Source organism: Leucopleurus acutus, assembly GCF_964270905.1.
Source record: "Leucopleurus acutus genome assembly, chromosome: 16".
Taxonomy (NCBI): domain Eukaryota; kingdom Metazoa; phylum Chordata; class Mammalia; order Artiodactyla; family Delphinidae; genus Leucopleurus; species Leucopleurus acutus.
Genome location: NC_139158.1, coordinates 15,444,585 through 15,468,661, shown reverse-complemented (window position 1 = coordinate 15,468,661; position 24,077 = coordinate 15,444,585). Strand labels below are relative to the sequence as shown.

The 24,077-nt window shown below is 55.2% G+C and overlaps 3 protein-coding genes across 5 annotated transcripts; 2 read left to right on the top strand and 1 right to left on the bottom strand.

Annotated features, from left to right (window-relative positions):
- The first annotated feature begins 1,139 nt into the window (after positions 1-1,139).
- On the top strand, positions 1,140-5,800 carry BCKDK (branched chain keto acid dehydrogenase kinase). Of its 2 annotated transcripts, XM_082857595.1 has the most exons (12): positions 1,140-1,209; positions 1,798-2,164; positions 2,290-2,358; positions 2,453-2,563; positions 2,861-2,908; positions 2,989-3,108; positions 3,585-3,683; positions 3,888-3,961; positions 4,302-4,430; positions 4,520-4,609; positions 5,092-5,250; positions 5,345-5,800. In XM_082857595.1, the coding sequence occupies exons 2-12, from the start codon at positions 1,970-1,972 to the stop codon at positions 5,487-5,489; spliced, it is 1,239 nt and encodes a 412-aa protein (XP_082713721.1). In that variant the 5' UTR covers positions 1,140-1,209; positions 1,798-1,969; the 3' UTR covers positions 5,490-5,800. The 2 variants fall into 2 exon arrangements, with proteins under 2 accessions (XP_082713721.1, XP_082713722.1); XM_082857596.1 differs by lacking the exon at positions 1,140-1,209 and having other exon boundaries at positions 2,043-2,180.
- A 2,319-nt stretch (positions 5,801-8,119) lies between these two features.
- Positions 8,120-17,833, top strand: KAT8 (lysine acetyltransferase 8; the record flags this gene model as incomplete). The annotated part of the gene is made up of 11 exons (XM_082857105.1): positions 8,120-8,330; positions 9,632-9,706; positions 9,783-9,958; positions 13,586-13,639; positions 13,741-13,905; positions 14,654-14,743; positions 16,422-16,562; positions 16,660-16,753; positions 16,848-16,998; positions 17,142-17,296; positions 17,663-17,833. 11 exons carry the CDS (start codon positions 8,120-8,122, stop codon positions 17,725-17,727), a joined length of 1,377 nt encoding a protein of 458 aa, XP_082713231.1. The 3' UTR covers positions 17,728-17,833.
- A 158-nt stretch (positions 17,834-17,991) lies between these two features.
- PRSS8 (serine protease 8) lies at positions 17,992-22,191 on the bottom strand. 2 transcript variants are annotated; one of them, XM_082856868.1, is made up of 6 exons: positions 21,918-22,191; positions 21,620-21,637; positions 19,796-19,958; positions 19,244-19,515; positions 18,988-19,154; positions 17,992-18,856 (listed from the first exon to the last, which is right to left on the bottom strand). In XM_082856868.1, the coding sequence occupies exons 1-6, from the start codon at positions 22,000-22,002 to the stop codon at positions 18,533-18,535; spliced, it is 1,029 nt and encodes a 342-aa protein (XP_082712994.1). In that variant the 5' UTR covers positions 22,003-22,191; the 3' UTR covers positions 17,992-18,532. The 2 variants fall into 2 exon arrangements, with proteins under 2 accessions (XP_082712994.1, XP_082712995.1); XM_082856869.1 differs by lacking the exon at positions 21,620-21,637 and having other exon boundaries at positions 21,897-22,191.
- Between the last annotated feature and the right edge of the window lie 1,886 nt (positions 22,192-24,077).

Genomic DNA, 24,077 nt, shown 5'->3' with positions numbered 1-24,077 from the left:
GCCTTCCTCTTCAGGGCAGGGAAGGGTCTATTTATTTAATTCAACACCAATCTCCTCTCCTTGCACAGAAAAGTCACCTAAACTGTGTTTGTTGCTGGCATTAATTAGTAATAATGATAATGTAACAGGGAAGAGCCATATCTGACTATATGTTCCATCTGTTTCTTTTACTTTAACCTTTGCTTTCTGCTGCTTTTGTTCACGAAAAGGATACTGTCTACACACAATGGCCTGCCTCGGGGAACCCTGCCCTTCTGCCTGAATGTTAAACCAAAGTGCCTTTGTTCAAGGAAACATCCGGACCCTGTCTGCCTGTGGATGGCTATAAGAAAGAAGAAATTAACACATCCCCTCCCCGAGGCTGGCCATTCCAGGTGATATTTGCAAAACTTATGGTCTTTTTACTTTACTTCCTCATCTCCTCCCCCTCTCTGTGCTATAAAAGAAACTGGCATCCAAACCCCGATAAGTTGGTGATTTTGAGACTTTAGTCTGCCATCTTCTCGGTCTGCTGAATTGCTTGCCCAACACCTCGTCTCCTATGCCCTGTCGTGCGGCGAGCAGAGCGAGCTTAGACTCAGTAACAATAATAGTAATAGTAATACCTAGTAGAGTGTTAATTCCACACCTGGCACTATTCTGGGCACTTTACATATATAAATTCATGTGACCATACAACCCTAAGGTTGGTACAACCTCATTTTACCAATACGGGAATTGAAGTATTGAGTAGTTTAAGTAACTTGCCCCAGATGGTAAGTGGCTGAGCTGGGGGTTGAACCAGGCAATCTGGTTTCCCACAAATGAGTCAAGAGCTAGAAGGGAGAAGGACGGCACCTCAGGGGAGGAATCCAGGTAGGGTTTGGTCTGTGCACTTTGCATCTAAGGGTCTTCTCGCCCTCTCGCATTTCTTTCCCAGAGATCCTATTTTATAGAGCAGAAGACAGAGGCCCAGAGAGACCAGATAACTCCGGGAGCCCTGTGGAGAGAGCTGTGCTATTTATTTGGGGACCTGGGAGCAGAGACACAGCCACGATGGGTTGGCGCGAGTTGCGAGTCCTCCGCTCCAAACTACAACTCCCAGGAGGCACCGGGCGCCCATAGCCCGCGTGACGTCACGGTGGCAGAGGGCGCAAGCGGCTCGGCCAGCCCGGCCGGTGGACTATTGGGCCGTTCCTCTCGGACCCCGGCCCTGGCTCTGGCCCCGAGGTAAGTGGAGCTACCTGCTCAGACCGTGCCGCGAAGGCTTCGCATCGCGCGCCCGCCGCCTCCGCCCTTGCTCTGGATTGCTGGAGCGCGCGTGGACTGGGGTTGGGGGGCTGGGGGACTGGCATCTACCATATGGGGAAGATCCGGGCCGAACCAAGTGACCCTGCGGAGGGAGGGAACCAGACAGGGACTCCCGAGCCGCTACTTCAACGCAGCCGACCCTGGGGTAAACAATACTGTGTGCCGCAGGTACGCAGGCCAGACACCGGCCGTGGTCCGAAGGCGCCGGATTAGGGGTCAGCCCCGCCCCCTGAACGAGGGTGCCCGGGATCAGAGGGAGCGGGGGTTGAGGTTTTCGGGCTGGATGGGTCTAAGGATCCTCTTCCCTCCAGACTACCAGATAGAACATCAGATTGAAGAATAGTAGCCCCGGAAAGCAAGGTTATCCAGGGTCGGCCTGTGTGTGCTTGGGGAAGTGGTTGAAGGGGTGGGCAGAGATTGTCCAAATCTGACTAACCCGTGCTCACGTGGAAAGATAGTGCGCCTGGATTCAGAGCTTTACAACTCCCCCTTCTTCCGCCTTTATAGATGGGAGCTGCTCCTGGAGGCTGAGCTTGTCAGCATCCTCGACCGGCTCTCGCCCCTGAAGTCAGAGAAGTGCCCCTGCCCACCCACACCCTTCTTGCCCCGTTTTGGGGTCGCCTCCATCTATCCGGTCCTCGGCCCTAGTGGCCGCCCAGTTCGACAAAAGAGCAAAACGATGATACTGGCTTCCGTGCTGGGGAGCGGACCCCGGGGCGGGCCAGCACTCTGGCCTCTCTTGGGGCCCTCACTGTCTCTCCGGGCCCGCTCCACATCAGCCACCGATACCCACCACGTGGAGATGGCACGGGAGCGCTCCAAGACAGTCACCTCCTTTTACAACCAGTCGGCCATCGATGTGGCAGCGGAGAAGGTGTGCAGCTAGGGCGGTGAGGCCTGGGTCCAGAGCTGGAGTGGGTGTCCAGGGAAGGGGTGGAGCTAATATGATGGGGGCAGGGTGTCAGAGATTCAGTGCTCAAGGGCCCTCTGCCCCTCCAGCCCTCAGTCCGTCTCACTCCGACCATGATGCTCTATTCAGGCCGCTCTCAGGATGGCAGTCACCTTCTGGTAAGATTCTTGCCCCTATTTTTCTCTTGGTCTCTGGAGCTCTGACCCAGCCACTCAGGCCCTGGCCTTAACTTTCTTCCTCTTTTTCTTCTAGAAAAGTGCCCGGTACTTGCAGCAGGAGTTGCCAGTGAGGATCGCTCATCGTATCAAGGGCTTCCGCAGCCTTCCTTTCATCATTGGCTGCAACCCCACCATACTGCACGTGGTAAGGTGGCCTCAAGGCGGCGTCGGTTTCCCTAGTAGAGAGGACCTTAGATCAGTGTGCCCACCGCCCATGGGGCAAATGGGGAGACGGAATCAGAGTGGTAGAGGCTTACCTGCCAAAAGGTTTCAGGGCCACAGAGGACTCGGACCCAAGCCTTCATGGAGGCTTGAAAGGCCATGATGGGGTTTGAACCAAATGAATTGGGGTGGATGGCGATCCCCATAGGTGGGCACGGGTGGCTGTTCTCTACCTGGTGCCCACAGCATCCCTGTGAATTCCCACACCTCTTCCTTGCAGCACGAGTTGTACATCCGTGCCTTCCAGAAGCTGACAGACTTCCCTCCGGTGAGGGCTGGGCCAGGGCAGGGTGAGGGGCTGAGAAGTCAGGGCTGGACCATCCAAGCTCATGACTCTGTGGCCTGCAGATCAAGGACCAGACGGATGATGCCCAATACTGCCAGCTGGTGCGACAGCTGTTGGACGACCACAAGGATGTGGTGACCCTCTTAGCTGAGGGCCTGCGTGAAAGCCGGAAGCACATAGAGGTCAGGGGCAGTGCAATGGGGGCTCAGGCCTGTTGTGAGGGCCTGGGAAGGGCACAGGGTTTCTTTTTTTTTTTTTTAACATTTTTTGTTTTTGTTTTTATTTTTTGTTTATTTATTTTTGGCTGTGTTGGGTCTTTGTTGCTGCACACGGGCTTTCTCTAGTTACGGCGAGCGGGGGCTACTCTTTGTTGTGGTGCACGGGCTTCTCATTGCAGTGGCTTCTCTTGTTGCGGAGCACGGGCTCTAGGTGAGCGGGCTTCAGTAGTTGTGGTGCATGGGCTCAGTAGTTGTGGCTCGTGGGCTCTAAAGTGCAGGTTCGGTAGCTGTGGCGCACAGGCTTTGTTGCTCCACGGCATGTGGGATCTTCCCAGACCAGGGATTGAACCCGTGTCCCCTGCGTTAGCAGGCAGATTCTTAACCACTGCGCCACCAGGGAAGTCCCAGGCACAGGGTTTCTGAGCCCCTGCTCTTTACAGGATGAGAAGCTCGTCCGCTACTTCTTAGACAAGACGTTGACTTCAAGGCTTGGGATACGCATGTTGGCTACACATCATCTGGCGCTACATGAGGACAAGGTGGGGCACGGGGACCTGAGACCTACCTGGGAATGTCAAGTGGGGCAGAGAGGACTGAGCCAGGAGCCCCCATGGGCTGGGGACCCGGGCCGAGGGCCTGGGGAGAGCCTTGGGGCTGCTTCCGTAGTCTAGAGTTTGCAAGCTTTTGGTGGCCACGGTGTGGGTGGAGGTGATCCCTGGTCCTGACCTTCTTTCTCCTGCCAGCCCGACTTTGTTGGCATCATCTGCACTCGCCTCTCACCAAAGAAGATTATTGAAAAGTGGGTGGACTTTGCCAGGTGAGGCTAGAACGGCTAAGGGGGTGACGTCTTCGGGCAGGGAAGGTTTGGGTCTGATCTGTTGCCCAGGGCATGGTCCAGGGCAGGGTTTTTCAACTGTGACACTGTTAACGTTTTGGGCCAGATCATTCTTTTTTGTGAGGGGCTGGCCTGTGCTTGTTAGGATGTTCAGAAGAGTCCCTGGCTTCTACTCACTTGATGCCAGTAATACTCTCCAGCTGTGACAACCAAAACTGTCGCTAGAGATTGAGATTGTGAAATTTCCCTGGGAGGCTGGGGACAGAATCACCTCCAGTTGATAACCACTGGTTGAGGTCTGGACCCTTGCTCCTTTCCGCAGACGCCTGTGTGAACACAAGTATGGCAATGCCCCCCGAGTCCGCATCAATGGACATGTGGCTGCCCGTTTTCCCTTCATCCCGATGCCGCTGGACTACATCCTGCCCGAGCTGCTCAAGAATGCCATGAGGTGGGCTGCTGGATATATTGGAAGGGGGCAGACAGGAACTGGGGTGAGGCTGGGGCACCACCACCTACTGATCTTTGCCCCCTGCACAGAGCCACAATGGAGAGTCACCTAGACACTCCCTACAATGTCCCAGATGTGGTCATCACCATCGCCAACAATGATATCGATCTCGTCATCAGGTTTGCCCTGGGTGGGAGTTGGGGTGGGATGCATGGGGGTTCCGGGCACTGTTTCTGATTTGCTGGATGATTTCAAGCCAGTACCTGCCCCAGTCTGAGATTTAGTTTCTGGTTGGACAGGATATTCTCCAGTTCTGAGATTGCCATGAGCTGGACATGAGTGGATCTGGGGCCAGCTGTGGGCCCCAGGGCCCTGTCCTTGTCAGCAGCTGAGGGGCCCAGAGTGGGAAAAGAGTCAGAAATAAACAGTCTGCGGTGCTGGGCTGAGAATAAACGTCAAGTCCTATGAGGAAGTATAAGCAGTTAGTGGCAGAGGTAAGGGTGGAGAAACATAGCTTAAAAAAACAAGGCCCAAGAGTCTAGGTGACCACATTCCATGTCTGCGTGGAAGCGACAGGAAGCCCGACTTAGCACTGTCTACTTGGGGAGGTAGTGAGCCCCACCAAAGCTGAGCCAAACCCCTGTCGTCGTCATCCTGCCAGGATTTCAGATCGGGGCGGGGGAATCGCTCACAAAGACCTGGATCGGGTTATGGACTACCACTTCACTACAGCTGAGGCCAGCACCCAGGACCCCCGGATCAGCCCCCTCTTCGGCCACCTGGACCTGCACAGTGGCGGCCAGTCGGGACCCATGCACGGGTGAGGCCCCACCTGGCCAGAATGGAGGGGCGGGGGGGGGGGCCAGGAGACTCAACCTTTGAAGCCCGTGTTCTGTCCCCTTGCCCACCCCCAGCTTTGGCTTCGGGCTGCCCACATCGCGGGCCTACGCAGAGTACCTCGGTGGTTCCCTTCGGCTGCAGTCCCTACAGGGCATTGGCACGGACGTCTACCTGCGGCTCCGTCACATCGACGGCCGGGAGGAAAGCTTCCGCATCTGACCCCGCAGCCCTTGGCCTGCTTGCCTGCCCAGGCTAGGCCACACACCCTGGCAGGACCTTCCGGGCCCAGCAGGGTGCCACCCTGCTCTACACACTGCTGCATCTCGGGTCTTAGGGCCCCAAGCAGATGGACTTACGTGGAGCCAGGCACCTCCCCTCCTCGATGGGGTCCACTGCTTCCCTGCCTCCAGGCCTTAGAGGGGATGAAGTGGGGACCCTTGGGGTCTCCAGCACCAGCTCCGTCATTCTTGTTCCTGGGGAACCCCCACTCTGACCTGCTGTTTGTTATTAAAGTTCACATTTTGAATGCCCTCTTGGGCCCCATGTGTGGGCAGGGCAGGTGAGCCTTTGTTTCTGCCCCCATTCAGGTCCCCTGGGCCCTTGGGTTTAACTAGTTCATGTTCCAGTCTCTGTCCTCACAGCCTGGCAGACCAGGAATGGAATTGGCCCCGAGTCGCTTGCATGTTACATTTGGCGGGAGTGGGGATGACTTGGGCAGTTTGTGCAAAGACCTTTCATTTATTTCATTTACCAAATGTTTCTGGCTCCCAGACAATATTGAAGGCCCGGGTTGGCCCAGCTTTAGGCCTCAGTTCTGACTCTTCCCTTCCCAGCAGTCACAGGTTGCGGAGGTGTAGGTCACCAGACTAGGCAACCTGATTCCTGAACCTGAGTAAGGTTAAAAATACTGTCTGCCAGCTGTGCTTGCTGTTGCCAAGGAAAGGAACACACCAGATTGTGCTCTGACAGGCCCCAGAGGACAGTGGGGTCCTGGTAGGGAGGGCAAAAGGAAAGGACTCCACGGAGCACGTGGTGAGGTGACCGCCTGCCTGTCTTGCCAGGGAAGGAGAAGGCCTGAAGGCCTGTTTGGTGGAACTGGTGATGGAGGTGGGGCACTGAGGGGAGACAGGAATTGTATCTGGTGGTGGGAAACCATAGTGACTTGCCAGGCTGAAAATCCTGCTGGCTGCAGGGCAGAGGGGGTGAGACTGGAGAGGTAGGTGGCAGTCAGGGTGAAAGACCTTGAATTTACAGTGAAGAAGCATGGGTTTTATCCTGGAGGCAGCAGGGACCCATGGAAGGGTTTTAAGCTAGGAAGGGATGTTTCAGGTTGGGTTCCCTAGAAGCACATCTTAAAAGGAGGATTTGTGTCCGAGTGATTTGTTGAGAAAGTGCTCCCAGAAGGGAGTAGAGGAAGTGGGAAAGGGAAGGGCAGGAGGCCAGGCAAGAGAGCTAAGCTCCACAGTCATTGATGGACTCCTCCACTGGACAATCATTCGTTTAATGTCCCTATTTGAATGGCTTGGGGAGGTACTTAAAACTCGCTGGCTAAGAACTTCTGTTTTCATCTCTTCTGAGGCAAAATAGCTCCATTAGCCTGAGGGGCAGTTTGCCAAACAAGCCTCTGGTGCTGGCTTTTGAAAGCCCATCAAAGGAAATATGAGCACAAAGAAGCAACAGAAAAAGATTCTAGGGGATCTGGGTGAATCATCTACATAGTTCTAGGGGTGGGTGGAGAGTGGGAAAAGGTACTACAGTTTTAATTTTTTTTTTCTTGCCTGATTTTTATTTTTTCTGTTTCATATGCTGCCAGACAACTGGCATTTACTGCTCCCCCCAAACTCCTTCATTCCCCAAAAGCCAAGTTACCAGCACTTCCCACTGCCATCCCTCACAAATACTTAGACATTTCCTGATCTATAACCTCATCCTTAGGGCTTGAGCATTACACCCCTCTTAGAATTGTTTCTAAGCCCAATAACCAAATTATAAGTCAAAGATGATTAAGAGAGAGGGCAAAGGGAATGTTTGTGCACCTACCCTGTCTGGTATTGTGCAGTACACTTGTTTTATATACATAAGAGATAAGTACATGGTTCAACCTTTTTATAGTTATATGGCTTGTACAGTTTAACCTTTAACGACACTCTGGGAATGGACATACTTGTACAACTTCCCCAGTGAAGGGGCAGAACCCAGGATTCCTTACTCAATAAGCCCCAGATGCTCTCCATTATGTCCACTGCCTTTGGCTAGTTTCTGTTTGGGGGACCTGGTCCTTTCTTTACAAAGGCTTGATTCTGTGAGAGTGATTTATTGGCTGTCCCAGGACACACATCCGTCCTGCTTCCCCCACCCCAACTGTCCTTTTCCCACTCTCAACAAGGGAGGCAGTTTCTTCAGTCTTCACAGACGGGAGACCCGTATTTGGCAGGCGGAAGTGGGCGGCACGGGGATGGGTGCTAATCCCAAATTCATCGCCCAAAAGCCAGGCATCCAGCGAGGCTGCTTTGGCTCTGCCCCGGTCAAGTGGGGGCAGCGCCCCCTGATCAGGCACCCGGACCTTTAAAAAGATCGAGCTGAGGCATCACATCAGGAAAGCCTTTTTTCCTCTTTTCAACTCTAGGGTGCAGCCGTAGTTCCAAACGGAAAACAGCTCCAGGGCAACCAGCACAGTCCACGTCAATCTGGCCCAGCGCCGCGGAGACCGTCGCAGGAGCCAATGAGCTCCTGCTACGTCACAGACCCCCCTCCCCGCTCCAGCCGGCCGCGGCCTCCGCCACGAGTCGCTGACCCGGAGCTAAAGGCCCTGCGCGGCGCTGTATTCTGGCGTCACTTCCACTACAGCGATGGCGGCGCAGGGAGCAGCTGCGGCGATTGCGGCGGCGACTTCAGGGGTCGCGGGGGAGGGCGAGCCCGGGCCCGGCGAGAATGTGGCGGTCGAGGGGACCTCCCCGTCCCCGGGCCGCGTCTCTCCGCCGACCCCGGCGCGTGGCGAGCCAGAAGTCACCGTGGAGATCGGAGAAACGTACCTGTGCCGGCGGCCGGATAGCACCTGGCGTGAGGGCGGGACCCAGGGCCAGGGGGCGGGGTTTAAGGGCGGGAGCGGGGCCTGAGGGAGGAGAACGCGGACCTTCGGACTTGTCCGGGCGCCGCCTACAACCGCCTCCGAGTTGGGTGTTCGCCAAGTTCTTCCTAATGTGTGTAGAGCTCCCAATCCACTTCCTTGCCCAGTCTTAGGCTTCATTCCCTTTTCTTGTTAACCTCCTTCCTCAATGGTCTCCCTTGTCTCTGTGACTCCCCCCTTCCATCCATCCCCTGCAGCGGCCAGCGGAGAGGACCTACCAGAACACAAAAGCGAGCTTCCCCTCCCTTCTATTGCTTTGCCTCATTTCCAAAATAAACCCCAAGTTCCTTAGAATGGCATTCATTTTTGTAACCTCTCTGTTTTCCAGCACCCCTAGTAAAGGCCATTGCCAGACCAGACCACACTGTGTGCTCTGAAGGCCATATGCCTTTTACCGCCTGTGCCCTCTGCTTGGAATGCCCTTTTTTCCCTTTCTCCTTGTTTAGCTGGCTAGCCCCAGTCATCCTTTTAGCATCATATCCCTTGTGATGCCATTCTTGACTCCCTTCAGGCAGATTGAGTCGTTCCCTTCTGTATGTTCCCTTTCTGTATGAAGAAATGCAACATTTTCTTCATACCTGAGCTATAGTATATGTACCATTATGTTGTCATTGTCTGTCTGTCTGTTTTCTATCAAAGTGGGAACTTCCGGAGGGCAGGACTGCTCATGATCCATCACCATATCCAGCAGCAACCCAGCACAGGGCCAGACCTGCAGTGGTTGCCTTCCTCGTTTATCGAATGGTCGGCTGTTTGTCATTGAAAGTTTTAGAGCCATTAATTAACCGTTTGAGGTGGGCACGGTTATCCTTATTTTACAGATGAAGGTGCTGAGGCTCAGAAAGCCAAAATAACTTTTTCAGTTAAATATAGCTAGGAAGTGGGGCCGTCTGATTCCACAGCTAGCCCTCATGACCCCTGAACAAATGAACGACTGAGTATAGCAAAAGAAACATTGAATTTGGAGCCAGATTTAAATTCAGTTAAGTATTTGCTCTTATCACTTTTCAAATAGGTGACCCTGGGTAAGACTCAGTTTCCTCGTCTCTAAAATAAGAATAACAGCCCAATCTGGCCCACCTCAGACAGTGATTGAAGGGAGTGGCAGATGTGAACAGGTGAGGTTAGCGTACATTTGGCCACAGAATCTGGGAAACCGCTCCTCAGTGTGAAGGATCACTGTTGTTCCAGCCCTGTTTTCTTTCCTGGTGATCCTAGCCTTTTCCCTTCACAGATTCTGCTGAAGTGATCCAGTCTCGAGTGAACGATCAGGAGGGCCGAGAGGAATTCTATGTACACTATGTGGGCTGTGAGTGACTTGGGGTATCCAGGTCTGGGGGGGGGCGGGGGTGGAAGGGCAGCACCCTCATGGCCCATCCTCACAGTTAACCGGCGACTGGACGAATGGGTAGACAAGAACCGGCTGGCGTTGACCAAGACGGTGAAGGATGCCGTGCAGAAGAACTCAGAGAAGTACCTCAGCGAGCTGGCCGAGCAGCCTGAGCGAAAGATCACTCGCAACCAAAAGCGCAAGCATGACGAGATCAACCACGTGCAGAAGGTCCGGGCCCCTCCCCTTCCCCGGGGCCGCAGGAGGCTCAGCTGCCTCTGCTGACTCCCTTGGGTCCCGGTGCCAAAACCACAGCAGCTCCCATTTCTTAAGCTCCTACAGTGTGTAGGAGACTCTATTTCTTCTCAGGTATTCTTCACAGATGAGAAAACTGAGGCTCAGAGAGGGTGAGAGCTTGGCTACAGTCTCGTGGCAAGGAAATGACACAGCTGGGACTGGAACTCAGGCCTCTTGCACCTTTCGTGCCCGCTCTTGGCTGTGCCACATTGACAGATGGACCTGAAGTCCAAAGGGGAGGAAGAGAATGAGTGATTTGGGGCACTTGCTATTGCCAAGCATTGTGCTGAGTGTTGTGCCTGTATAAGCTCATCAGATCCTCCCTAACAACTCAACACCACAGGGATAATTAGTTCTTACTGAGGAAAACAGGAAGCAGGCTGAGAGAGGTTAAGTAACATGCCCAAGATCACACAGCTAGTAAAAGGGTGGGTTGAGATTAGAGTAATAATGGCAAACATTTATAGGCTTGTGAACCACAGTATTAGACTAAGTATTTCAGTATATGATCTCACTGAAGTTTCATAGCAACTCTTTGAGGTAAGCATTATATCCCCAGTTTACAAGGGAGGTACAGGTAGTTTTAGGAATCCAGTTAGGAATTAGATTGACCAACTAGATTGTCCTACTTTGGGGCACAAGCTCTTTGAAACATGCCAGAAATTCCTGCCACTTTATTCCAAAACTTGGGTTCTTTTCACGAAGCTAGCCTGCCCTGGGGGGTTTCTATCCTCCCACTCTGAATCTTAGTTTCTGGATTTGTGAGATGGGGTGTGCACACAAGAGGAGGATTTATGGAGCTCTCAAGGCACCCAGACGTTCATTATTTTCAACCAGTGCCAGTCCATCCTTCTGAGTGCTTGTCCTGGGCTTAGCAGCAATGGTTTGCAAACTGTGGGGCTGTTAGTAGATTGCCAAATTCGTTCAGTGGGTTGTGACCATGTAAATTTCAAAAATGGAAGAACTAGGACAAGGTAGAAAGTACCATAGTGCATTGCACTTTATTAAAGGTAAGTATTGTTTTAAGAAGCTTCTATCTCACATACAAATATATATATGTATCTACACAAACTTGCAGTTGGTTTACAGTGCTGTGATAAAAAAAATTTGAAATACCTGAATTAGAAAGATCTCTCACTGGGAATTCCCTGGCGGTCCAATGGTTAGGACTCGGCACTTTCACTGTCATGGCCCGGGTTCAATCCCTGGTCAGGAACTAAGATTCTGCACGCCACGTGGCGTGGCCAAAAAAATCTCTCACCATCTAAGGCAGCACGGTCCAACTGAACGTCCTGTGATAAATGGAAATGTTCTGCCTCTGTGCTGTCCGAAACAGTAGCCACTACCCACGTGTGGCCCTTGAGCACTTGAAATGTGTTTCGTGTGAGTAGGAACTAAATTTTTTAATTTTATTAAAAGATTTTTTTTTTTGGCCGCGCTGCACGGCATGTGGGATCTTATTTCCCTGACCAGGGATCGAACCCGTGTCCCCTGCATTGAAAGGCAGATTCTTTACCACTGGACCACCAGGGAAGTCCCAAGAATTAAATTTTATTTGAATGTAATGAACTTAAATTTAGGTGGCCACTTGTGGCTAGTGACTACTTTACCGGACAGCTCAGATCTACGGTTTTCTTAGCTCCCCAGCCAGGTTGCACTGGCACATTAAGTCGCAAAGATGTACCTCTAAGCTGGCAGGCAGCAGGGTGGTTGACAGTGGGCCAGTGGGGATAAAATCAAAGAACGAGTAACAGCGAGTTAACGATCAGCAAGGTTCTTCAGAGCCTAATTAATGTTTAATTCTAAATAAACTGCAGCATTTACGGAAAGTAGTGTTTTTGTAATTCTTTAATGCATTTACAGAGGAGGATTGTGTTGTATGAGTTGGGAAATGTGTTTTAAAGAGGCATGTGAGGAGGAAAATCATCCTTCCCTCATCTTTGCAGGGGTTAGGTGTGGAGTTGGACAGGCGAGGGGCCCATGCCCAGCTGTCCTGGGTGCCAGTTCTGTGAGCTTACCTCTCTGTGCCTCAGTTTCCTCTTCCGTGCAGTGGAGAGAGTGAGGATTCCCATCTCAGGCTTGTTCTGAGTAATGCCTACGACGTAAGTGCTTAGTACTTGGAATAAATGGCAGCTGACTAGTCCCCAAGGGCCAGTGACCTCGCCTCTCCCTGCCTGTTTACTCCTCTGTAAAACAGAAGTAAGAACATTGTATCTCAGCGTTGCCAAAAGGGTTAAATGAGGCCATCCAGGCAAAGTGCTTTGTGGAAGGGGTTCTGGGTAAAAGACTGGCTCCTTCTCCCTTCTGAACTACAGGGCAAGGCTGCCATCTACTCTGGTGTAGGTCATAGGCCTAACTGCGTCCACTGTCAGGCTGGACTTGGTTCCTCCTTCAGCATCTGGCCTAGGAACAAGATGGGCTGTGAGTGCCACCTGACTTGTAGTCCCTGCCTTCCAAAGACTTGGAAAATGGGGGAAACCAAGAAGGGGGAGTCGGAGGGTACTGTTGTTGACCACTGAATTCCTGACTTGGGAACGAATGTATTCTGCATCGGAAGAATGCAGTCAGGCCTCCTGGAGGATTGTTGACCACACCTTCCCAGGGTGCTGGGCCTTGAAGGACAGGGAGAGCACAGCAAAAACAATCACACGTGATCACTCGCCAAGCTCTGCCTCATCATGCACTTGCCTGGCTCGTGCTCGGTGCCAGGCTGAGTAAGCATTTTCTGGCAGCTGTAGGAGAGGGAAGGACATTCAGGGTGAAAGGAACTGCATGTGCAAAAGCATGGAGGCCAGCAACAGGAGTGTTGATAGAGCAGATCTGAGGGGGCTGAGACTGGGGGCTGGGAATTTACAGAGGCCTCGTCAACTATCCAGACCTGAGACGGTGGCAGTGGCTCTTTGGTGTGGGACAGAGGAACCGCTTCCAGAGATGACAAGGAGGTAGCGCTAACAGGACGTGGCCATTATTCGGATGCCAGGCTGAGAGGAGGAGGAGTCCTGAGAGCTGGCCTCTTATTGGTCTGGGGTAGTTGGACTGAAGGTGATGCTCCTAGTGAGATGGGGAACCCAGGAGGATGACCAGGTTTGCAGGGAGGAAAGGTTGAGTTCCTTTCTGGACACCTAGAGCCTGATGTGCCTGTGGGAGGGGCCTCCGGAAGCAGTCCCATGGGCAGGAAAGAGGTCCAGGCACACCGGAGTGTCCGCACCAGTTCCTGCTGTGGAAGCGGAAGACCAGGCCCATTATGTCATCTGTCTCTCAACAACTGTGGCAGAGCTGGATTGATCGCGTTGTACAGCTGAAGCTCTTACCAGCCCAAGAACTGGAACCAGGCCTCCTGATCCTAGCCCTGTTCATCAGGCAAAAGGTCCAAACTTGGGCATCAGGAGTGTCTGGGATGTATGGGTGGGTGGGCAGATGGGAGAGGAACTTGGACCAGTCAGCTCCGAAACCAGGTGAAACAGATTTGCTAGACAGGCGGGAAGTGCTGGGTTCTGGGATGGGAGGCGTGGCCTGACCTCCACTTCTGTTCACCTGTGTCCACTGCTCTTTCTCACTCAGACCTATGCAGAGATGGACCCCACAACAGCAGCCTTGGAGAAGGAACATGAGGCGGTAAGTAGGGGAGTGGGTCCTAACTGGGGGCACCCCTTCCCTACAGCATCCCTTGCCCCGACCGAGCCACCCCCTGCCCTTCACTCCCACCTCGCCCACAGATCACCAAGGTGAAGTACGTGGACAAGATCCACATCGGGAACTACGAAATCGACGCCTGGTACTTCTCCCCGTTCCCTGAAGACTACGGGAAACAGCCCAAGCTCTGGCTCTGCGAGTACTGCCTCAAGTACATGAAATACGAAAAGAGCTACCGCTTCCACTTGGTGAGGCTGGGCTGGGCCGGGCCTGGTGAGTGCGGTGGTGGGCATAGAGGCTGAGGGCCGGCTGAGGCAGCGGCACTAGGCAAGGTCCAGGGCAGTTGAGTCCAAGGAAAAGCTGCCCCGGCTGGAGAGACCTGGATTCCAGGCCTGACTCTGCCTTTGCTGGAGTGACTCTGGCCAACTTGCTGACCCTCCCCAGACCCCAGTTTCCTCTTCTGTGGAATGGGGACCTTCTGGGGTCCCTTGCCCTCAGCACATGTTTATCAAGGCCAGTCCAGAGCCAGGTTCCCCTGTGGAAAAGAGGAAGTAAGCACAGCTCCGAGCCGTGGGACCATGAGGTACGGACAGACAGGAAGCTTTAATCCACATGCAGGACCTGCTGGGGCAGGGCAGTGGCGTGTTTCCCACAGGGTAGAGACACTGAGGCAAATGTATGTGGTTTGGGAAATGCCCTTGTCATGGGTGCCGGCCCTCCAGAGTCCTCCAGAGCCAGGCTGAGCTGGACTTAAAACCGTCTCGCTGTGTGATGTTTGAGCCGGTTACTGTGCCTCGGTTTCTCCATCTGTAGAATAGCGCCCGTCTCCTCAGATGGTTGGGAGTATTACTCGATGTAGGTAAAGGGTGGGGCCCGGGGTCTCCAGGTGGAGAGAAGCAGAGGCCTGCTGCAGGCCACACAGGGCGGGATGGGGCACCTAGCGGGGAGCCTTGGGGCCTCATGCCTGTGCCTCCCCCTGCCCGTCCCCACCCCCAGGGCCAGTGCCAGTGGCGGCAGCCCCCGGGGAAGGAGATCTACCGTAAGAGCAACATCTCTGTGTACGAGGTGGACGGCAAAGACCACAAGGTAAGCCCTGGGGGGAGGCACTGTGACAGGTGGGGGGACACACTGGGCACCTCCCGACGATCTCACCGGCGCCATAGGGTAGAGGCCGGCCTCAGCGTGCGAAGAGGACTGCGGGCTGGTGCTCGGCCTGGCACTCGGCCTGTGGTTGGTGCATAGTCAGCTCGTGGCCCTGTGGTGCCAGCCTCGAGTTCTGGGTTTCCCTTCTCTCCCTGAGGACTTGCCTTCTGATGGGGTAGCTTGGGGTGGCTTAGGTTCAGGCGATTTTGGAACCCAGAGTGGAGACTGTCTTGCCTCAGGCTGTTCTTAAAAACTGCTTTCTCTTTCTGCCTGAAGAAAAGGTGTTTGTTTTTCCTGGGTGTGAACTGCTTTGTGTGAGGTTTCCTGCTGGGAGCGCTCTGTGGCTCAGACCGCTAAGTTCCTTGTTCCTGAAGGACTTCGTTGTGGCATTGCGGCAGGGTGGGGCCTTTGGGGCCTGCTTTGCTGTGTTGAGAACTTGACCCTTGCCTGGTCAGTCTGGGAAGGTCTCCTGGGGAAGTCCCATGGAGTGTAAGACGCAGAGGCCTGGCTTCTGAGTGGCTCCTGGCTTCAAATCGCCCCGTCACTTCCTAGCTGACCTTGGACAAGTTACTTAAGGTCCTTTGTTCCTGTTTCCTCATCTTTAAGACAGGAGCCATGCTAATAGTTAACTAACAGGCTTGTTAGTGGAGTAAATGAGACAGCAAAGTCAAGTACTTAGCACAGTCCTTGGCATCGAATAGGGTTTAGTAAACATGGGCCTCTGTCAGCCTTATGATAAGCAGCTTGTGAAATCTTAGCCCCACCAGAGCCCCCTGCTCTGCCCTCCTGAGCATGAATGGGGCTGGGGGCGGCAGGAGGGGCCCCAGCAGGAGACCTGGGTGTTCTTCCCAGTTCTGCCTTCTCCAGCTTTGGGTCCTCAGGCAAGCACTCCCCTCTGCCGCCCCCCAGAGCCTCCGTTGCCTCCTAAGCAAAATGGGTCTAGCAGCGCTGGGTTCACACAATTGTTGAATCCAACGAGAGTGGATGTAAAAGGTGTCCTTGATCTCTGCCATGAAGCCAACCTCCAGGTCCCACTGGCCCTCCTGGCATTGGTCTCTGTCCCGGTGTGGCTGACTGGGCAGACAGCTCAGGCTGCAGTCAGGCTCGAGGGTTGTCCATTCAGCAGACATTTACCAAGCTCCCAGCTTCACGCTTAGCCTTGAGCTAGGTGCTGAGGACACAGCTGTGAACAGTCAGAACTCATATAGCAGGTTGAATCCTGCCCTAGTGCTCACCAGCCATGGGACCTTGAGCGAGCCACTGTCTCCTCTGAGCTTGTTTCCTGACCTGAAACAGAAGAGTTCGTGTCTGTGAAGATTGAGCTCCTCTTCAGCGCTCAGAAGCAGTAGCCGTGATTGGTCCAGCTCTGCCGTTACCTCCTTGAGTGCTCATAGCTCTCTGATTTTCAGTTTCCCCATCCATCAGAACGTGACTCTAAGACTCCTTCCAATTCTAAACATGACTGTTCTGGTGAGGATCCCACTTCTCACCGTGCTGGCACTGGCTGTCTGGAGCCTGGCACTTGCAGGGCAGGGTGGCAGCTCCTGCCCAGGCCTCCATGGGGCGAGGCGGAGGAGTTACGCCTGCTCCCTGAGCCTGCTTCCACCTCGCGACCCCTCAGATTTACTGTCAGAACCTGTGTCTGCTGGCCAAGCTTTTCCTGGACCACAAGACATTGTACTTCGACGTGGAGCCATTCGTCTTTTACATTTTGACCGAGGTGGACAGGCAGGGAGCCCACATCGTCGGCTATTTCTCGAAGGTGCTGGGTTGGGAAGCCCGGGTTGAGGGAGAGGGGGAGAATGAACCTGAAGCAGGGGCTGAGCCTCCGCAAAGGTCCTGACCACCCACCCCTACAGGAAAAGGAGTCACCAGATGGGAACAACGTGGCCTGCATCCTGACCCTGCCCCCCTACCAGCGCCGTGGCTATGGAAAGTTCCTCATTGCTTTCAGTGAGTGGTTCCCGGCCTGTCCAGGAAAGGCAGCTGTGGTGAGGGGTGCCAGGGCAGGGTGGGTCCTCAGTTTCCTCATTTCCACTGTTGCCAGGTTATGAGCTGTCCAAGCTGGAGAGCACAGTAGGCTCCCCTGAGAAGCCACTGTCTGACCTGGGCAAGCTCAGCTACCGCAGCTACTGGTCCTGGGTCCTTCTGGAGATCCTGCGAGACTTCCGGGGCACACTGTCCATCAAGGACCTTAGGTAAAGGGAGGCACCTGGAACCCTCAAGAGGGAAGGAAGATTGGCCATGATGCTGTCAAACTGTCTCCTTGTCCCCTTTTGCTGTCCCAGCCAAATCCCACAAGGGAGCTCTCTCCAGCATCTGCTCTAATCCCTTTCTGCAGCCAGATGACGAGCATCACCCAGAATGACATCATCAGCACCCTGCAGTCCCTCAACATGGTCAAGTACTGGAAGGGCCAGCATGTGATCTGCGTCACACCCAAGCTGGTGGAGGAACACCTCAAAAGTGCCCAGTATAAGAAACCACCCATAACAGGTGGGTGGAGTCTGCCCAGGGCGTGTGTGTGTGTGTGTGTGTGTGTGTGTGTGTGTGTGTGTGTGTGTGTGTGTGTGTGTGTGTGTGTGTGTGTGTGTGTGTGTGTGTGTGTGTGTGTGTGTGTGTGTGTGTGTGTGTTAGATGTAAGGACTGCCGTGAGCCAAGGCCTCTGTTTTGCTGTCATCGGATCCCCAACCAGTCTGACCAGCTCCCAGGACCGAAGCCTGGGGCAGCCCCCTCCCCAGGACCCAGTCTGCCCGTTCTCACCTCGAGGTGAAACCTGGTCTGGGCCCAGGGCAGAGCAGCCACTGCGAGCGGCCGGGCCCGGAGGCCCAGTCTTGCCTCTCATGCCTCTTCTCCCCACAGTGGACTCTGTCTGCCTCAAGTGGGCACCCCCCAAGCACAAGCAAGTCAAACTCTCCAAGAAGTGAGTGTCCTGTGCCTGTGCCCCTGCTGCTGGACCCGTGCCTCCTTGCACCCCAGCCTGTAAATATGTACAGACCTGTTCCGTCATTTTTTTAATAAAGTAAGTTCTGCCAGTGGCTCTGGACTTTGGAGGTGGGAGGGAGAGGCCCAGAGCGGATGGGCGTCATTTCACGTCACACACACACGGCCAGTTGTGCTCAGAACATTTTACTCCATCTCGCTCCGTCTAACCCCGCACACCAGGTGCAAGTCGGGGCCCAGTTCCGGTGGGGGCTCAGTCCTCCGGAGTCCAGGAGTCGGGGCTCAGGGGGGCGTGGCAGCCAGTGAGGCAAGAGTGGGGCCTTTTCTGTCCTTGAAAGCATGCTGCCCAGAGGCAGCCGCAGCCCAGAAAACAGTGAGAGGGTGAAATGATGGGGCTCATCAGGCAGAGCAGGTGAGGTGCTACAGCCAGCCTTTCAGCAGCAGGCATCTGGGCGTCTTCTAGAAACAGGTGGGGAGCCGGGGCCCACTTTCATAGCCGAGGGTCCTTGGGGGCTCCACAGGAGCCCAACCGATAGGCTTGTGGACAGCAGATGGAGGTGACCAGAGTTTCTAGCCAGTAGACTCCTAGGCAGTAAACTCCTGTGGTGGAGGTTACAGTCCCAAAGAGCAACCCAGAAGAGTGGGCTCAAAGGTCAGGATGGTGCTTTGAACTCCCACAGGGTCCTGGGAGGAAGGAGTGGCTCAAAGTCAGGCATCCTGGGAGCAGGCGTGTGCCCTTGGGTGTGATGTGGAGGTCCCGGAAGCAAGTCAGCTCCCAGGGTGAGTAGCTCAGTGGTCGTGCTGTGGGCGGAGGAGGCCCAGGGTCAGGCCTAGTGGCAGCAGAAGGAGGGGTCCCACCAAGCCTGGGGCTGGGGCAGGGTTGAAGGCCCCGTAGTTGCTGCAGAGGTTGCCATCAGGCTGGGACTCCTGGATTTGGGGCACCACCTGAGGCTGGAGCTCTGCCACTTTGTGGTGAATCCAGGAAGCATAGCTGGAGGTCAGAGTATACACACCAGGCCTGTTGGGGGCCCCACAGGCATCACCCCAGCTTACGATGCCTGCCACATACCAGCGGCCCCCCACTGGGCAGGAGAGTGGGCCCCCAGAGTCACCCTGAGGAGAAAATCCATACAGCAGCTGTCAGGACCAGCCCCCAGGCCTCCAACCATCCGTGCCAGCCCCATTGAGCCCTCATCTCCCAAGACACGCCTGTCTCATCTTCTCCCCGGACCCCCCACGTGTACCTGGCAGGCGTCCTTGCCCCCTTTCACATAGCCAGCACACACCATGTCCTGCTGGATAAAGTGGGGCTCCTCGGGCTTGGCGTTGATATTGTACAGGCAGTTACAGGTCTCACGACTGATCAGTGGCACCTCAAGTTGCTGCAGCGTCTTGGGGGCCGGGAGGCTCACTGTGGGGGCAAAAATGCTTACCCAGGGCCTCCTACCCTGCGTCGGCTCCCTCCGTGCCCCTAGACATCAGCGCCCACCTCACCCTCACCTGAGGGGGCCACGTGGCCCCATCCCGTGACAGTGCACTGGAGACCATTGGGGAAGGAGGCGTTGGCTGCGGGGAGGCAGATGGGCCGGATGTAGCGAGAGAAGGTGACAGAGCGTTTGAGCTGGAGGAGCGCAATGTCACCCATGGAGCCCTCCTGGAGGTAGCTGGGGTGGGAAATGACCTGCGCCACCGTGCAGACCTCGGTGTCAGAGCTGTAGTAGTTCAGCTTGTGGGCCCCCAGCTTTACCTCGTAGTCCTCTATGCGGTGCTCCCTGCAGGCAGAGGGGCGAAGGCTGGGACCTGAGAGACCGGGATCCCTGTTGCCTTGTGGCATCCAACCTCAGTTCCTGACCTTTCAGAGTCCACCCTGCATCCTAGTTTTATCCTGTGACCTGTGACCTCTGGCCTTCACTCCTGACGGATCCTTACAGACTTTATTGATATCCCTAGATACAACCCAAGAACCTCCAACCTCTGACCCACACTGATCCTTGAACTTTGACCTCCAGCCCACTTTTGACTTCCCCGCCCTGCCCCCTACCCAGCTGGTACCTTGGGAAGCAGTGAGCAGCCGACAGCACCCACTGCTCAGACAGGAGAGAGCCGCCACACGCGTGGGCGCCGTTGTAGCTGATGCTGACCTGCCAGGGCCACTGGCCGTGGGCTGAATCGCTACCACTTGTGATACGTGCTTGGTGGACCACGCCGCAGGAGGCTGCCCAGGGAGGAAAGGAAGGGAGGGGGTCAGGTCCTCAGGGTCCCCCAAACCACATCCTCGACCCTGCCACTCCCGACATAGCCCAGGAGGTCTGGTTTGGAGCTTGGGGAGTGAGTTCACAGAAACAGCCACCCTGTGTCCCCATCCCATGGCTCACCAGTCACGGTCAGATCTGCCCGCCCCCACTACCCTCGACCCAGTGCCTAATTAAGGTCTCATCCAGCTTCTGTCCTCACCGGCCTTCCTGCCTTCCATCTGCTCCACTCCTTACAAATCTGGCCAGGTCATACCCCCGCTTAAATCCTTCCCTGGCCCGCACTGCCTTTACGAGAGACTCCAGACCTTCCATGGCACAGCCATCCCTCTGCACACCCTGTCACAGCGGGCCACACACTTGTTCACCTCCAGACCTTGGCTTATTCAGGTCACTCTGCCTAGAATACCTTTCCTCATCCCTACTTCGCTCAGCAAACTGCTATTTGCCTATGGAGATGGTTCAAATTCTCAGTCCCTCTGTAGCCTGCCCTGACCCTGCTGGCTGAGTGAGGCGACGCTTCGGAGCTCCCGCGGTCCGTGCTTCCCAGACGTGGCTGTTCTGCATTATGACGGTGTCTGCTTCAACCAGCCAACCTGGGCGTTCCCTAGGGGCAGGGACGAGGGCAGATCCCTATGTCCCCAGCACCCAGCACAGGGCTGGGCACACGGATGGAGTCGTGGATGTGTGTTGAACAAACGAACGGAACAGCCGGGCTCCCAGGGTGTGAATGTCTAGTTTCAGGGACAGCCCCACCCCCGCAGAGGCCGCTGTTTGGAGCAGGACCCAAGTGCCCTTCACAAAGTCACCTGCTCAGAAGCAGGGAAAACCACCCAGTGAGGCTCCTCCCCCTCTCCTTGTAAAAAGGACAATAGAGACCAGCAGTTCAAGCAATGCCAGGCCCCAAAGAGGCTTTCACTTCCTTAATCTTCCAGACTCTTCATTGCAGCCCCAGGAGACAGACAGAATCAACTTCATTTTTTAAAAAAATTTTTTGTTTTTGGCCGCACTGTATGGCATGCGGGACCTTAGTTCCGTCACCAGGGATCGAACCCGTGCTCCCTGCATTGGAAGCACAGAGTCTGAACCACTGGACCACCAGGGAATTCCCAGAATCAACTTCATTTTATTTTATTTTTGCCGCACCGCATGGCCTGTGGGATCCTAGTTCCCCAACCCGGGGGCCCTCGGCAGTGAAAGTGCGGAGTCCCAACCAGTGGACCCCAAGGGAACTCCCTCAACTTCATTTCAGAGGTGAGGGAACTGGCATTCGAGACACAGCCAGTACATGGTGAAGCCGGGATTGCCAAGGAGACGGATCCTTGGTTTGTTTCCCTCAAAACAACCCACGTTTGGAGTCAGACCTGGGTTTAAATCCCAGCTCTGCCACTTACTGGCTGTGTGCCGTCGGGCAAATTATTTCTCTGCCCCTCAGTTTCTTAATCCAAAGAACGAGGGCTGTAATCCTCGCCTCCCAGAGCTATTGGGGGACCCAAATAAGACAACAGGAGTGAAAGAGACGGCCTTGCAGAGAGGGTCAGGCACTCAAACGCCCCAGGGAAATCTGAACCCGTGGCACCTCCCCCTCCCCTTCCCCTCCCCCCACTTCCCCAGCGAGCCTCACCTTCAGCCCCAACGGCTCCTGGAGGGAAAGAGAAAGAGGGAGGGTAAGCGGGGAAGTCTCAAGTGCCCAGACACCCCCTTACCTCCTGCTTCTCCAGAGGGCTGCCCCCGCCCCCCGCCCAGGAAGCCAAAGCTGAGGGGAGAGGCCAAGAGCCAGGGAGGCTGAAGCTGGGGGTTCTTGAGCCCAGAATAAAGGATGTGCCCCAGAAAAGGGTTATACCCTCGGCGCTGGTGCACTACCGGCCGCCCCCTCCCCCCCTCCCCCCCGTGCTCCACACTCCCCACCCCCACACGCTCACCCATCTCATTCCGGAATAATCCAAGCAAAAGCAGAGTGGCCAGAGCCTCCAACCACCTAGGCCCCAGCCCTGCCCTCTGGGCCATGACCCAGGACCAGGGGCCCTGGGAAGACACCAGGCACCCAAAGGAAGGGACCTCAGGCTGGCTTCAAAGGCAAGATCCAGGTGTCAGAACCAGAGGGAAGCGGGAGCAGGTGTCCAAGGCGGCTTCGAAGGCAGGCAGCGGGCACAGAGTAAACGCCAGGGTCTCCGCAGCCGGCAGTGAGGACGCGTCTCCAGCCCGGCCTGGGTACACAGTAGATCTTCCTTCTGAAGTGGCAGCTCCTGGGAAAGGGCACCTACCTGCCGGCCCCTCCCCTGGTCCCGCCCTCCCTGATCAGCTCAGCCAGCCTCTCTTGTTGCCAAAGTCCTGAGTCCTCTCAGACCCCGTGTGTGTGTGTGTGTGTGTGTGTGTGTGTGTGTGTGTGTGTGTGTGTGTGTGTGTGTGTGTGTGTGTGTGTGTGTGTGTGTGTGTGTGGCGAGGGGGGTGGGGGGGTTGGGTTGAGTCCTGAGTCCTCTCAGACCCCGTGTGTGTGTGTGTGTGTGTGTGTGTGTGTGTGTGTGTGTGTGTGTGTGTGTGTGTGTGTGTGTGTGGCGAGGGGGGTGGGGGGGTTGGGTTGAGTCCTGAGTCCTCTCAGACCCCTAGGCTGTGTGTGTGTGTGGGGGGGGGCGACGGGGGGGGGGTTGGGCTGAGCAGCCCCAGGCAGGGCTGGAAACCCGGATGGCTGGATTCCTGACCCAGCGGCTCTCGGTCCCAGGTCTTTCAGGTCTCCATGACCAGTTATGCCCCCAGGGCCCAGCCCGGCCTGTGTTACCAGCTGCTTCTCCCTCCGTTCTGCCTGAGGCCTGGCATCTGAGCCTCGGACAGCCAGGTCTGCCCCCGGGCTGGGGCCTTTTCAGGTCCTTCTGTGGAGCCTGCAGCCTCATCTTCACATGGTGAGGTGTGGTGAGCATGTCTGGTGGTGCTAATCATTCCACAAATACTTACTGAGCGCCTAATATGTTCCAGGCACAGGAGACAAAGTGAACACTGTCCCTGCCTTCCCTGAGCTCATGGTGAAGTTGCGGTGACAGACTTGAATCATAAAATGACACAAACAATTACGGAATAATTTCAAGCTACGAACTGTGATGGAGAAAGAAGAATGCGGGCTCTGGGAGCCACTTACAGGAGCGTGACCTAGGCTGGAATCAAGAAGGGCTCCTCAAGGAGGTGCCTTTAGAACTGAGACCTAAAGGGATTATGAAAAGCTGTTAACAAGGCAAAGATGGGGAAGGGTGGTCCAGGTGAATCGTCCTCAGAAGGAGGGTGCAGGTGACCTAGGTTCAGGGAAAGGAGGCCCATGTGCCTGGGTTGGGGGTCAGGAGCCTCCTCTGCGAGTGTATGAATCTGGGCAATTGGGAAAGTGTGTTGGCTTCAAGCTTTAGAAATACAGAGCCCCACTTGTCCACCTACCTTCCATAAGACTAGGTGTCTGGACCTCTGAGCCAGGACTTCAGGGCCTAGGCTGGAGGGCAGGGAATTCCTGTAATGGGAAAGGGGACAAAACCGACTCGGGGGACTTCCCTGGTGGTGCAGTGGTTAAGAATCCACCTGCCAATGCAGGAGACACGGGCTCGAGCCCTGGTCCGGGAAGATCCCATGTGCTGGGGAGCAACTAAGCCTGTGCGCCACAACTACTGAGCCCGCACTCTACAGCCCGTGAGCCACAACTACTGAGCCTGTGCTCTAGAGCCCGCAAACCACAACTACTGAAGCCCGCGCCTAGAGCCCGTGCTCTACAACAAGAGAAGCACCGCAATGAGTAGCCCGCGCACCGCAACGAAGAGTAGTCCCCGCTCAATGCTATTAGAGAAAACCCGCGCGCAGCAACGAAGACCCAACGCAGCCATAAATAAATTAAGTAAGTAAATAAATTTATTAAAAAAAAAAAAAGACTGACTCGGGAAGGGGTCTAAGCTGGGGTGGAGGGGGAAGACCCTGGACACTGTGGGTGGGTTTGGGTAGAGGACAGGGTATATTAAATGTTTGTGGGGGATGACATACGAGTGACTGACTGGGCATGGGTGATCTTGGGTGGCCTCGGCCTGCAGTGGCTTGAAGCAGGATTTCCGTTCTCC

What these genes read in the sequence shown, in the direction of transcription:
- PRSS8 (XM_082856869.1), bottom strand. Translation starts at nt 22,002, where the DNA reads ATGGCCCAGAGGGCAGGGCTGGGGCCTAGGTGGTTGGAGGCTCTGGCC. An exon ending in TGAGCGTGTGGGGGTGGGGA is followed by an intron (nt 19,959 to 21,896) that starts GTGTGGAGCACG and finishes CTCCCTGGGCAG; the next exon opens with CCTCCTGCGGCGTGGTCCAC. An exon ending in GGGGCAAGGACGCCTGCCAG is followed by an intron (nt 18,857 to 18,987) that starts GTACACGTGGGG and finishes TTTTCTCCTCAG; the next exon opens with GGTGACTCTGGGGGCCCACT.
- BCKDK (XM_082857595.1), top strand. Translation starts at nt 1,970, where the DNA reads ATGATACTGGCTTCCGTGCTGGGGAGCGGACCCCGGGGCGGGCCAGCA. An exon ending in AGCTGACAGACTTCCCTCCG is followed by an intron (nt 2,909 to 2,988) that starts GTGAGGGCTGGG and finishes TGTGGCCTGCAG; the next exon opens with ATCAAGGACCAGACGGATGA. An exon ending in CTGCTCAAGAATGCCATGAG is followed by an intron (nt 4,431 to 4,519) that starts GTGGGCTGCTGG and finishes CCCCCTGCACAG; the next exon opens with AGCCACAATGGAGAGTCACC.